The sequence below is a fragment of the Balaenoptera acutorostrata genome, chromosome 16 (genome assembly GCF_949987535.1).
Source record: "Balaenoptera acutorostrata chromosome 16, mBalAcu1.1, whole genome shotgun sequence".
Taxonomy (NCBI): Eukaryota; Metazoa; Chordata; class Mammalia; order Artiodactyla; family Balaenopteridae; genus Balaenoptera; species Balaenoptera acutorostrata.
Window position 1 is genome coordinate 10824358 of NC_080079.1, and position 14692 is coordinate 10839049.

General features: G+C 37.0%; 1 protein-coding gene across 2 annotated transcripts in view; it reads right to left on the minus strand.

Annotated features, from left to right (window-relative positions):
- The window catches only part of WDR11 (WD repeat domain 11), a 54446-nt gene that overhangs the window by 5348 nt on the left and 34406 nt on the right, over window positions 1-14692 (minus strand). For both annotated transcript variants that reach the window (XM_057530974.1, XM_057530973.1), the window contains exons 14-23: window positions 14004-14112; window positions 11876-12000; window positions 11031-11178; window positions 6935-7041; window positions 6391-6505; window positions 5839-6010; window positions 3398-3506; window positions 2409-2471; window positions 1214-1279; window positions 241-418 (exon numbers count right to left, since the gene is read on the minus strand). In XM_057530974.1, the coding sequence (XP_057386957.1) occupies window positions 241-418; window positions 1214-1279; window positions 2409-2471; window positions 3398-3506; window positions 5839-6010; window positions 6391-6505; window positions 6935-7041; window positions 11031-11178; window positions 11876-12000; window positions 14004-14112 (1192 nt within the window). The remainder of the gene's footprint in view (window positions 1-240; window positions 419-1213; window positions 1280-2408; window positions 2472-3397; window positions 3507-5838; window positions 6011-6390; window positions 6506-6934; window positions 7042-11030; window positions 11179-11875; window positions 12001-14003; window positions 14113-14692) is intronic.

Sequence of the window (14692 nt, forward strand, 5' to 3'; positions counted from 1 at the left end):
GTTAAAAATTTTAAGACCAAAAAAAATTAGAAGACTGTTAATAATAAAATTTTAATGTCTATTAAAAAACTCTGTAAGCATTTAAGAGCTTTTCAAGTACTGAGTCAATCCTTTTTTATGTGAATGTGCCAAGGGACTCATTTCTATTACGTGGACCTTTACTTAGTGCGAAAGTTTCCCAAGGTTAAGATACTTACAAAGACAGAGCTTTAAAGGTTTTTAACATATGAAACATAATACCTGAAAATAGGCATTTTCACAGAGCACATCGTAACATATATCTAGTGGGTTGTTCACTTTGTCCCGAGGAGCTGCTTCTTTAGCAGCTGGGGTGCTTGCTGCCTTCTCCTGGGACAAGCTGTGCAGGTAGTGGGCAGCGACAGTCCAGAAGTGCAGCTCCGATTCATCGCCGTAAAGCCTGGCAAGGGTGAAACCAAAGTTTCCAGTGAACTCACACAGCAGAGCGGGGCCTGGATGGGGGCTTCCCACAGTAGCTTCAAGTGCTGGGAGCATGGTGCTGGCACGTGAAAGACCACGTGCCGGGCTGGGTGGAAGAGGTGAAGCTGCAAGTCCTCCAGCCCTGTTACTGGGTCTCGAACAGCACAGGGCCCTGACTGCATGAGGCCCCTTCAGACCCAAATCCCCCCTTGTTCTGTATTCAGAGGAACACCATGGTTCTGAAGCCTGGGACATTATTTACCTGGTTTTCCATTAGCATACCTTTCAATCTGGACCAACTAAGGAAGAAGTTCCTCTGGAATAACTGACTAGATAAGGTGTGGAAATAATATGCTATTTATTCTCCGGGGAGTGGAGGGAAATGTCTTTTTTTATAAGGGACAACTCTACTGTACAGTAAGAATGTACAGGTTATTACTTCTCAATATAGCTTATTGGTATATTTAATACCAATATTGGCATACCAATATATATAGGTATATTTATGCACTTTGTAGCTGATATTTTAAAAAGCTGTCTGTAGGAGGGAGTCTTTTCAATAGAGAAGGCCTAGATCTCATGTTTAAAATGTGGGGTTTTTTTTTTCCTATTTGTAGTACTACTTTCAAAATTAATTGTAAGCCAACTATAAAGGATGAACTGATATATTTTCTAAAATCCAAAAGAGTTTGGTCTTAACTAACAACCTTAATAAAAGAAATGAGTTAACCTGAAATTCCCTGTGTCTTACACAAAACACTTCAAACAGAGTTACCTTGAAACAAGCAGGCATCTCTGCAAGAGAGTAAATTCCGGATCGAGCAAGAGTTTCTTTATGTCACTGCAGACAGGAATCCAGACAAAGGCAAGACAACATTTTTGAATCCAACAATAAAGGAGATAAATCAGTATACTCTTAAAATGAAAAATCCTACCCAAAGGGTATGTTTAGAACTTCCAAAAGAAGTCACTTTGCTGTGACCCAGAAATTGCAAAAGCTTACAGGGCTTAGAGTGTATCTAGGTTTGGAGAAGCAGTACCCATCAACCACCACAGCTTAAGGCTCTAATTGTGATTTACCTTCTTGCTTCTTGAAGCAGTTCAACTCATGCTTTTAAAAATATGAACAGCTGTCTAACTATAGGAACAAGAATGTCATTGTTGATAAAATGATTTTGCTGATAATCATCAGGAACAGTATATACTTTAGAGACGATGCATTCAGAATTTATTCTTGAACGTATTCAAAAATTAAAATATTTAAGGAAGAAAGGCTAGTGCTTTTATAAATTGCTATTTCTAAAATAGCCAAATATAGAATATTTATAAATCAGGAAGAAGAGAAGATAGTCTTTAAATCTATTCTTTTCCATTTAAACATAAAGGCTAACCTTGGAAGAGAGAAAACAATAAAGTAATTATTTCGAATTTGACATCAATAAAATATTCTATTATCGTTAATTTATTAAATATTAAAATACATGTGGCAGAGTCTAGATTGCAAAAACATGCTATGTTTTACCAAGAACTCCTTGTGGACTCATATTTTTCTACTTCCTTTCCAATATTATTCCCAGTACATATTTTTAAATGCTCTTGGCTCTAGGGAGCATATTAATTTCTTAGCCAGAATAGTGCACACACAGCTCCTGACACAGAGAGCTCATTTTAGGAGAGGGAAACGGACACACAAGAATCACCCTGTGTGTCCCTCTAACACGAGGCTTCGCAGGGGACTTGTGCTGGAGGCAGGCCTGAGCTACAAGACATCCACCGCACAGCAATCTGATCCTTACTTCCATAAGACAAAGATTCTAAAGGGAAACACACCTCTGTGAACAGAATGGTCTCTCCGTGGGCCACTAAATATTTTCTAAAACAAAGCTTATTTTAATTTTAAAAAGCCTAAATCATTATGTTTTTCTTTTTCATATTCTTATCTTCTAATAAAACATAGTTGGAGTGCTTACTTAGACAATGAGTTCAACTGCTCTTGAAGGAGATTCTTTATTTCTTCATTTTCTGGATAATCACTGTACCAAGAAAAGATTTTAAATGAGTTCATTTTCTCTTCACTTACAACGATTTATTTCTTCACCAGAAAAAAAGTTGTATTAATATAGAAATAACTTCTTTGTAGTCCTTGGTTAAAAACCTGGTTGTAGACCAAAATAGCAACAGTCTACTCAGGAATTACTCAATCATCTTTAATGTCTGCTTTTATGTTATTTAGTCAAAACCAAGAAATGAGTACAGAAAGTCTCCTTGGCTTTCAAGAAACCAGAAAATTTATCAGTGAGCTCTAAAAACTATCAGATTTAGATTCATGTTAATAAGGAACTTAGCAATGACTAAAGGAATCTGCTTGTTCTGCTCTGCAAAATGAGCATTCTTTTCTTTAAGTAGATACTTCTTGGAGAAAAGACACCTCATCATATTATTATCTTTTTAATTCCCCTAACCCATGCCTATCTGTGCATTCCACATGGCATAAGTCCTGTAACACCTGTGGTAGGTTAACTAATAACCACTAATAATGTGAATATTTTTTTGCAATGAGGCAGACTATAAAACATTAAAATACCTATGAAGTAGGCCCCTTCATGCTGCTTCTAAAAAGAATTAATCTTGTCCCCAGATTCCTCTTGGCCTCAACCGGCCCTCTTCACACTCAGTATGCCATGCCCCATGTTCAGACAGTAGGACTACCACAGAGCCACCTGAGAGCAGCATGTGTACTCACAGCTGTCCACAGGCTCACGCTTCCCCCAAGTCCCCAGAGGGGTGAAGACAAGAGGCAGATCAGTGATTCTTTTACTGTGTCTGCCATTACTGCCTCAGCTCGGTTTTAAGGTTCCAATCCCTATAAGCCCTGGAGACAGGCCACTGCTGATTTTCATGGGTGCCCTTCAATCTTAAATCAATTAGGAAAGGAAAACAAAAATGCAAAAAAACGTACACATGAGAAATGTCTAAAGAATACCGTCCATTCCAAGGCTGATGTAATAAGAAAGCTTTCAAGGCGAGGGCGGCCCTTGGAACAAGGAGATATGGGCACCACACAGGTTCTAGACAAAAAAAGTTTTTGCTTTTAATAAGTAAAATTTTATACTACTATAAAGCTTCAGCTATAGACAGTTTACAGAGAAGTCAGCAGAGAACGGTGTGTAAGTCTGGTGGCAACTCAGAGAGCATATTCAATGTAATCACCACTTACGACACAGGGGCTAAGAGTTGGGGAGAAAGTGAGATTGAAGAGTCTCTGACACCATAGTGATACTATTTAAAGTGCTTGGAAACAGCATCATACTAAATGTTATTAAAGTCTCATACTCTTGAATTCCTTTTAGATGCTGCTAAAAAGAATATTAAGATGGTTTTATGCCATTTTATGCCCCTGATAATTGGCAGTGGGCAAGAAGGATTCTCCAACTCAAAAACAGGGAGTCCAATTTTCTACATTTGTCTGACCTCCCCCTTTATGAGGGGCGGGGGGAGGTATCAGACAAATGTAAATAAAGGCCAGGTGGAAGAAGAAGACTACCTAAGCTATTCTAAGAAAACATATTTGAATCAATATATTATGATATTTCTACTTGTCATCAAGGAGAATTGAAGAAAATGTATTACATATTATATCACTGCCTATGACCTCAAATGATTTTATTTTTATCCGACATGAGTAAGCCCAAAATACATTTCTAATTCCTCAGAATAGGAATATATTATATCAAACAGATTGATATTTTTCCAAGCTCAAATCAGCACATACCTGGCAGCAAACACAGATATCTTTTTCCTAACTCCATATTTACACTCTCACCAGTTTTTATTCTTTAACATTTATTGAGTGTTGTTCTGAGTTTAAAGTTCAATATGTGGAAATATGCACAATTTTATTGACCTTTCCCATTATTTAAAAATTTTTCCCTTTCTGGCTGAGGTCACACCAATAGAGATTGGACAGGAATAATTTTTTTTTTTTTTTTAGTATTAGGAAAACTTTAAAAGAAAAATGTAATCTAAAATCTGGCTGCAGGTCAGCTGTTCGGGTATGGTATTAAACATGTGCTAATGATGGGCTCTAATTCTGTAGTCAGTTTAATTTAAAAATAAGTACCCTGGCTATGGAGATTTTTAGATACAAATTTTAAGTTAAAGGTCAAAGAAAAGCTTCTTAAACATTTAGATTATATTTGCACACTTCTTTACCTAGAATTAGTAACTAAATTAAAAGAAAAATCATCCTTGAAATTCCCTCCATTTCCTTAATAACTTTATGTTTAAAATATTATCTATGCTTGTCCTTCCCTAGGAGGAAGTCCTGTTACTTCTGCAGAGCTGGCAAGTGTCTCAAGGACAGATATGGGAATGCAATGCTCAATCAAATCTGCCTCAGCAGATGGCAAACACGGTTACAGAAAAAGAAGTGGTGGTTCCCAAATACAGTGGCAGGGTGGGGCAGTGACAAAAACAAAAGCACACCTAACATAAGGTAGCCCAGCCGACATAAACAACAACTTGGTAGTGCCTGAAGCACAAACATAACATGAAGGGGCAGGTTTTCAAAACACTATTGCCTCTGAATGTGCCAAAGATTGACTCTACAAAGGTACAGACAATTCCCAGAGCTGACAGTTTCTAAGATGAAACTCAGTAAATGACTAAACAATTCTCTAATGAAATTTTTTACAGATCAGATAGCTTAGAGTGTACACCAAATATATGCTTGGAGAAAACTTAATGAAGGAAGTCTGATTTTCTAGTAGATTGATGGGTGCATTCACAAATTTCTCATCCTTTTTTTACAGTCACAGTTATTTTTGCTAAAATATTTTTCATTCTGGAAAAAAAAATCTCAAAGCATAAACCATACAAAACCATACAAAAAAGGGTAAGGTAGTGCAATCATCTAATTTTGTTTTGACTGGCCCTTTAACAAGTCGTAAGATGGGCATCAAAATTCATGATACTCAGCACACTTTCCAAAGTGATTTCTCCATGATGCATGGTTGAGAAAGATATAAGGCTCATTATTAAAAAGCCAGCAGCACCTTATCACTAGATTTATGTCCTCTGATGAGTTCTCCTAAAGTCTGCGGAAGCCATTTTTATAAATGTAAACATCTTTGATCTTTTGACAGAGCACTCAGAAAAGGGTCAAGGAAGGGGCGCTTGGTAAACCAGAGTCGGGGAATGATTGACGTCTGCAGTTACAAAGAGTCTAGCATCTCAGCAATAAAAACACTCAAGCTTTAAGTTAATATATAATATTTTCTTAAACTCAGATTCCTAGAAAGCAAGACTGAGATGAAACAGAAGCATCTCTCTCCCCCGAAGAGAGCAGCTGGTACAAAATAAAGACAGGTTTCCAAGCATCCTTTCCCTAGAACTCCATACCGGTTAACTCCTGTTCATCCATCCTAAAACACGTGGACTTCATGGACATCTCCAGGACCCTGATACACCCATCATCTGAAGCCAGGATCACTTTATCTGATGTACACCAGTCCACGTCCAGTATCCGAAAGGTTACATTTCTTCCACTTCTTAAACTGCTCACCATCTGAACCTTCAAGAGTGAATCTGATTGTCACTTTCACAAAGAAAAGGAAGATGTTTATCATTCCGGATTAAACAGTCAAGGAAAGACAGAGCCTGTGGCAAAGGTCCAGTTTACGTTCAAAACTGAACAGTCTCTGGCAGTCTACCTTCCACATGCAGACTGCATTTTAAAGGTCCCAAAGATAGTGATAACATTAAAAATCTGTTGGGCTATCACCTTTAAAACAGAAATACTGTGAAAGAAAAATTTTAAAGGAAGAAAACTTTTAATCAGCTTGACAAACCCATTACATAGTTTTCATTTCTAAATCAGAAGGAAGAAAAGAATACATAGTTCCTGTGGCCAGCAGCTTCATTTGCAGTGTACCCACGTGGAGCTGGGCCTACCTCTTTAGTATCCCATACTTCAGCTCCATCATTGTACATTGCTATTAATTTTTGGTTTCCTTTACCAGGGGCAAAACGAATCTTCCTCACCCAACTTCGGTGTGTAGGTATTCCTCTGAGGACAAAGAAACAAAAACCAAAACACCAATATGAAGTAGAGTAATATCTCATCATCAAGAGATATGTCCAATGTCTCTTTCTATTTCTGTTTTTGACAAGGTCTAGTGACGTGACAGGAGAATCTCTGCTTTCTGGGACAGGGGCCACGTATAACAGAAAGTGTCTGCTCTTTAACAATGGCTGGAATAGTGTCCCAGGACTTATGCATGAGCCACCTGCAGATAAGGGTCTTCTATGAATGTTCCAGAGTTTGGCTCAAGGCCCTTCCTCCCAAGTTCAGTGACAAGAGACCCAAGGGTCCAAGCTCCACATGACCATATTTGGTGACCCTGCTTATTACCAAGTCACAGGCCTCCAATGGAACCATACCAAGAGATTTTTTTTTTTTAAACCAAATAACACGATTGCATTTTTTGATTCATACCTGGATACTCTGCCTTTCAAATCCCAAAAATTTAAATTTCCATCCATATCTCCAAGAACTAATGTATCACCTTTCCAAGCGATGCAGGTAATACTACCCATACTTCCCTAGAAAACAACAGCAACAAATACACATCAATTTCACCATTTATAAGCAGTCATAACAGAGAAATATTTTTATTTAATAACTGTGATAAAATAATAAAGATATTTTAATAAAACCTAATTATAAATGGTTTTGCTTTAGTAAGAACGTCATCAAACACTAACAGAGTTCAGACACTACAAGAGCTACCTAGCATTTCGATTTCAACTAAGAAGAAACAGGAGATTTCAATTCGATAGACACTGTTATCTGAACTAGATTTATAGAAAAGGGATGTCTTTTGAGGAAGAACTACTTCAGAGAAAAGAAAATTAAAAGAAGAAAAAAAGAGAAGGAAAGGACACCCTTTCAAGAGAGCTCTTGTCTCCAAGTTATCCCTCACTGCAAAAGGATAAATAAATCTATTCTGGGGGAAACTTAAAGCTGTTTCACAGCTAATTGTTCAGCAATTTTTCTATTGAAAGAGAGGATCCACCACTATGTAGTACACCTGAAACTAACATAATATTTTATGCCAACTATATTTCAATTAAAAAAAAAGAAAGGAAAAAGGGGGTCCAGAGCTTCACTGATACCTTCTGGAATAAGGAAGGTGAAGAGATACTGTGTATTAAAGGCATCTGCACAATTTGAATTCACAGAAGGCTCTGCAGAGAAGTTACATAGGGAAACACAAATAAAAGAATGAAACACTACTGTAATAAATCAAAGTGGGGAGAAAGGAGCTTCAAGATCTAACACATGCACAGAGGTAATGTGATGGAGAGCCGAGGAGCCTGGGCTCTGGGGTCAGCTGCCTGGGCTTGAATCCAAGCTTTATCATGTAATTTGCTGTGTGATCTGGGGCATGTTTAATCTTTCTGTGTCTAGAATTTATCATCAACAAAGTAAGGTAAGCACACAGAACTTGAGGAGTTCCTATTAGTGTTAATAGATTTCTACAGGTAAAGATTTTATGACAATGCCTGCCACAGAGTAAACAGTCAATACATGTTAGCTATTAAATAATATTATTGCTCAATTACTTTTCTACTTATTCTCTACTTATATTAAAAGAAATCTTGTTTCTTAATTTATAGAACAATATAAAAATTCACGTGTTTAGTTCTCATGGCATCGATAGTAAGTAGGAAAGTTCCAAGGGTTTGCCAAATTGGCTATTAATAGACTTGCACACACACCAAATACTGCATAAATCATAGTGTTAGTCAAGAAGCAAAAGAAAAAATTGGATTAAAAGTGAGTATTTTAATGAATTCAATTAATAAAAAACTTAGAAAGCTATGTTAAATAGAATTCTGTATAGTATAAAGATCTTATTTCTATTCTCCTGACCATATTAACAGAATGTTTAAGAATTTGCCTTTAAATTTACTTTTTCAGTCTTAAATTTTTTTTTACATTTTATAATCTTATTTTCTAACTTCTAAAAATTAGAATATTAAAGTTTAAATTTGCCCAGAAATCAGTGTTACCAGCTTAGAATTACAAGTGATGTATTAATACAACTGCACAATTAAACAGCCCAGACCTTTCTACCTAAGAGCTTGTTGATGGGATATAAGCCATATGGAAAGTCTAGGGTGCTTTCAGAGGATGTGGCACAAGCTCGCTTTGTGGCTCCAAATAACCCCAAGAGAACCGGTGTAAGATTTAAGACTCTCTGATACAGTATTATTAGTTGACATTGGTATGTTGCCTACATGTAAAATATGATGTTCAGAAGATGAGAAGTAAGGCTGGCAGCAAAGCAAAGATGTCCATTCTCTCCTGCTGTTCTGATTTTCTGAATAAAGGCAGTCAGTCAACTATAAACTCTCCATGAGAACATAATTTAAAATATGTCAAGCTTTCTTCTTCTTTTCCATTTTTTTTTTTTCCTTTTTTTTTTTTTTCCATTTTTATATACTGTATAGTTCTGGGGCCAAAACTCAGGGGAAGTTTCAACTCAAAACAAATGTTTAATACTTTACATTTGGGAGGAGGGTAAGATAAATATTGGATTAAAATAAACAAACAAAACCTCTGCCTAAATTCTACATATTAGTCATTGAAAAATATTTTGATTACTGCAAATAAAAATAATGAACCAAAACCAATTTCTCATGTTTTATATACTAGATGCTTAATTCTCTTTACCTAAAAATAATCTGCTCTAAAATATGCACTAATTTCACTAATAAGGCTGGTCATTCCTTGAGGAAGCTGCTTCTAGCTACGGAATAAAATAATCTGGCAGGCAGAATAGAGACTTGCTATATCCTGACTTCAGATCTCCACAAAACAGTGTAGAATCTTAAAAGCTGTGTGGTGCAATAATCCTGAAAGAAGCAGTTACAAAAAGGAAAATTCATGTGTCTAATGTTCAAAAATTTTAAACTTTTTTTTAGGGTGGGGGGAACTAGAATCTCAAAAATTATTGGATTATTTCTATTCTAATCTCAAATGCGACATGATTAGAAAACAGAGAGACTGAGCTATTTGCAAGTGCCACTATCGGAGTTCAGATGGGTCCTTCTCTGGAGTCTAGAGGAGGAGCTCTGAATATTACTAAGAAAGCAAACTGATTTTCCAGAGGACAGCTCATTACACTGCAACTCTTATGTCCACACCCTTTAACTGTAGCTTTTCTTGCTACACACTTAAAGTTACTGCTCCTACTTATAACTACCAAATATCAATTTTTCACATTTGCATTATTTTCACACTAGTGAAAACTTTTGGCAATATTAGAGAGTTTCGAATAGACATTACTAAGTCTCAGATATGACTTGTTCTATATAACAGTAAAAATGTAATTACAGTTTGAAAAGCACTTTCACATGGCTAGTTTCAATTTTTATTAATGAAGGTTTTTTGGATGCCCTCAATTCTTCTAAAGTTGTTAATAAGGAAGATGTGGTAGCCAGCCCCTAAGAGGCCCACCCCCCTACCTGATTCTGCCTTTGGTATTCACGTCCTTTGGTAGTCACCTCCCACAATGAACAGTGACCCAACAGCATACTGTGAAAATGTGACTTCTGAAAACGAGGTCCTAAAAGACACTGCAGCTTTCTTTTGCTCTCTCTTTGATCACTCGCTCTGGAGGAAGCTAGCTGCCATGTCTGAGGACACTCAGGCAGCCCTATGGAGAGGTTCACGTAAGGAAGAACCAAGGCCCCTCATCACGGCCAGCATTAATAGCCATGTGAGTGAGCCATGTGGGAAGGGGATCCCCTGCCCCAGCCAACATCCTCACTGCAACCTCATGAGACTCTGAACCATCTGTAAAACATGGGGGCTGGCATTCCACTACCACATTCCATTTTTAGATGGCAATTTTAAATAAATATATATATATTTTAAAAACCATCTCATCCTCCACTTAACGGTTATAGTATTATACGTTAACAAAAACATTTTCTTCATCCATCCATTAAAAACAACCTGTGAGATACACGTTGACACAAATTATTAACTACAAAACCTTGGTTAGAGAACTCCACAAGCCCACAGGAGGATATATATGTTAGTAAATATTAATGAATATTTTTATACCTACAACCTGATTACTATTACCCAAAAATAATACTAGATTTTAGTCAAATCCTTCAGGGTAATGCTTGAAATGGAAAGAAGAGAAACTAGAGTCAGACAGACAGACCTGGGTTTAAGATGCTGCTCTGCCATGTCACTAGACTGGGCAACCTGGGGAAAGTTACTCACTCTCCCTCAGTCTTGTCATAGATAAAATGTAAATAATTCCTCATGGATTATTATAGTGATAAAAATGAGTAGCACATGGTTAAGCACTTAATCGAAACAGTTATAATGCTATTCTCTAGCAGTATGGAACAAGTTTAATCAGTGATAATAGCTCCTTAGTAAAGTTTAGTTACATTACACTTTTCTGAGATAGTTTTCAAACTCAACTATGGCTTCACTGGATATAGAACCAATAAAGACTTTGATAAGAAATCTTAATGAAGATTTAATCACAGGTTGGACTCACGTCTGGTGGAATCCGAGCGCTATCTTTCACTGAGTTTCCTTCAACAGTGAGATGATAAACTTGGCCATCACTATCGGTAAACACAAAATGCTCCCGGGCAGAGATGTTCTGACTGAGTTCAGATTTACTCTCAGCCTCCTGCAACAAGCTTTGGGATAGAGGAAAATAAGATAAAGATATTTATTTTCCCTAGAGTGACATAATTAATTAACTCGCCCCAAATACAGATGCATTAACAGGAGGTCAAAACCATTTTTAAAAAAAGAAAGGCTGAAACTAATCTTTGCCTAGCAATAATAGGAAAACACAAATTACTCCTAACGCCACGAGTGAACGTTTACCCTGCACAGAAAAATGTGGTGATCTAGACCTCACACAAGAAAAGAAGCCTTTTTGCTGTTTCTGCTGCAGAACAGAGGCCTTACCTCGACTCATCATTCTCTCTGAAGTTTTTTGTTTGTAAATTTAGTGGGGATGGGGACGGGGTGGTACATAAGTTAGAACTCCTAATACCTTTCCTTTGATGAACATAAATGACAATATGATCTATCTGAATATTCATGCTACATTCATTTGAATTTCAGAAGCTGAAGTTTATGGATCAGAAGGGCACTGAGAATGATCATATTCATTAACGGGTGCTGATGTGTAGATGTTACTGCACAGGTTACTGCTGCAAACTGCACCAAGCAGTGCAATACTAAAACTAACTCTATAGTAATATGAGCATGTACTGAAACACCAACGTATGTTCAAAAGCAGACTAGCGGTGCCTTGGGATGACGCTTGTCAATTTCCCAACCATGACTTGGCTATTACAAACGACAGGGGCGGAAACAGGGTACCTGATCACAGATGACTCAACAACACTCAGCTCTGTATCTGAGACCACGGTCTGGCGGGCCATGGCCTCTCGGGTAGCCAGCTGTTTCTTTCTTAGGCTCTTCAAATTGTGAGAAGGTGACCACTCCTGTGGAGCAAAGACAGACATGCCCACAAGTGATCAGTTTCTCTGTCAAAGAACCCTTCCAGAAGAGCTGGGCATACCCGCCATTGCCCAGCGTCACTTATTATTACTACACATGAATTCACAATCTGTTCTTAGGTTTTACTTTTTTTAGAAAGGTTGAATGAATGCATCTTCATTACAGCTTATGGTAAAAGATTTTAAAGATCTACCTCTATTTCCTTCTACCTCTAATCTTCAATTACAGCTTAAGGGAAAAGAGCTTAATGGCCAACTCCAACAGGTTTTAAACTTTTGATGCTTTCATTTTTTACAGAATGAAAATAATACGTTTAATTATGGTATCTCCCACTCCTTACCTCCCCACCTCCCCCTTAGGTACACAAGGTGAGATGATCACACTCCTCCAATCATGGCCCATTATCATCTGTAGGTCCACCCCAAACCTCTCCTTTTCTTTATTTATTCCTGATTATTCTAATGCATTTAATCTAATATCCTCTCATATGTATAAGTTCTTAACATGTAGTTATTTTACATGCACATATTTGTGATCTGCATTAACAGTAGTGTGTTATATATCTCATCCTGTTTCTAACTCTTTTTACTCAGTGCAATGTATTCAAGTCCCACCTCTGTTGTTTCTGCATGTTATATAACACTCCATAGGTACATCTGCTAATTTTTAGCCTAGTTTTTAGTTTAGTTTAGTTTCCCAGCAAAAGACACCCAGATTGTCTCTATACTCTCCTCACGGCAAATTACACTGCAGTCAACATCCTCACAGAAGTTCCTGTATGACCAGAAGCTGATCAGCTGGGACACAGAGGATGTCTGTGTTTGCCTAAGTGCTGCCAGTTTGCTCTGCAGAATGGCTTCACTGGTCTACATACCTATCAGCAGTGCCAAGGAATTCCTACAGCCCATATTACACCCACATGGGATGCTACCTGGCTTTCCAATTTTTGTTAGTCTAAAAGGTATATCATGGTTATTTTACTTTGCACATCTCAAAACCGATGAGTTTGAACATTTCTTCGCATGCTTGTTGGCCTTTTAGGTTTCTCTGCCATTCATTAACTGCTCACATGCTTGTTCATCCTTCCACTGGGGCTCCTGTCGCTTCACTGCAGGAGTTCCCACAATACTAATCCCTTAGAGGGATTAGTTAGCCCTTTGTCCATCTTAGACTCTGGAAAATTTCTTTTTTCAATTTGTCTTCTATATTTAACCTTGACAATGGTCTGATTCATTGAATAGAGAGCACCAATCTTGATATAATCAAATTCATTCAATTTTTTTGCCTTTTGGTTTGAGCTTTGGATATCCTCTTTTGCCCCCAGAATAGAAAAATACTCTTCTGTATTTGTGTTAATTTTATAGCTTTACTTTTTTTTACATTTAGGTCATTAATCCTGTGGAGCCCACCTCTGAATATGGTATTATGCAGAGATCCAGTATTTTTCTCCATAAAGTGAGACAGTTTCCCCAATACTGTCTACTAAACAGTCTGTCCCTCCTCTTGGGTTTGTAAGCTACTTTACTGTACAATCAGTTCGCAAACATTCATGGGTCTGTTAACGAGCTCTTTATTATACTGATCCATTTCTGTTTCTTCGGCCAATATGACACTGCTTTTATGTCTACGGTTTAATAATATGTACTGTATGGGGTAGGATGGGTCCAACCCCCACCCATACTGCCTACATTACTCCTCTTTTTTCAAGGTTGACTATGACCTTTATTTTTCCATAAATATTTTAGAATATGTTTATCATGTTCCTCAAAATATCTAAATTAAATTTTAATTGGAATTTAATATAATATTAGCTTAACCCATCCAAGAAAATAAGAGTTATCTCCATTTGTTTAGATCATCTTCTCTGAATATACATTTTTGACAAGAAAATACACAGGAGTAATGATTTCAATTCAAGCTAAAGAAAAATATTCACCACATATATACATATCTAAATAAAATGTTTACTTCTTAAATTGTAACTTACCAAAGCAGTTATTGCAGGGAAGTTTTTGGACATTTCTCTAAGAATGGTACAGGTCCTAACATCCCATAACTCCAGGGGTTTATCTTTGAATACAACTGCCAAATACTGCCTAAAATAAACAAAATTACTAAATAAACCTCTTTTTGCAAAATTTTCACAAGCAGTGCAAATAAAAAGTTCAGTAAATCAGAAAGCTCAGATGACACATTCTAAACAAAGAGAATTTAAACTAACCTTTAGCCCTCATGATTAATATAGTCCTAAGGAGGTAAAGCTCTAAAATGACCTGTGAGAGCCACATAGCCATAATTAGGCAAGGAGCCCAGCTCAGAGTGATGAGAAAAGGCAGGAGTTCACATCCTGGTGCCACATCTTACAACAACCCTCCTGCGGCTCAATTTTCTCATCAACACATGAAAATACCACTACTTACATCAATGGATTGATTGGTATGCAGGTTATGTAAAAATTAAATGAAAAAGTAAGTAAAATTTCTATCATGCTGACAGTGAGGAAATGTGACAGAGTAGGAAGATCCCTGTAGCTCAGTGTTATCAAAGGACTCCCACTTGATAATTATGTGACCTCAGACAAACCATGTGACCTTTTGAGTTTTATTCTGCTTATCTTTAAAATGGCAACACCTGTCTTACATACCGCACTAAATACTGTAAGGATAAAAAAAAAAA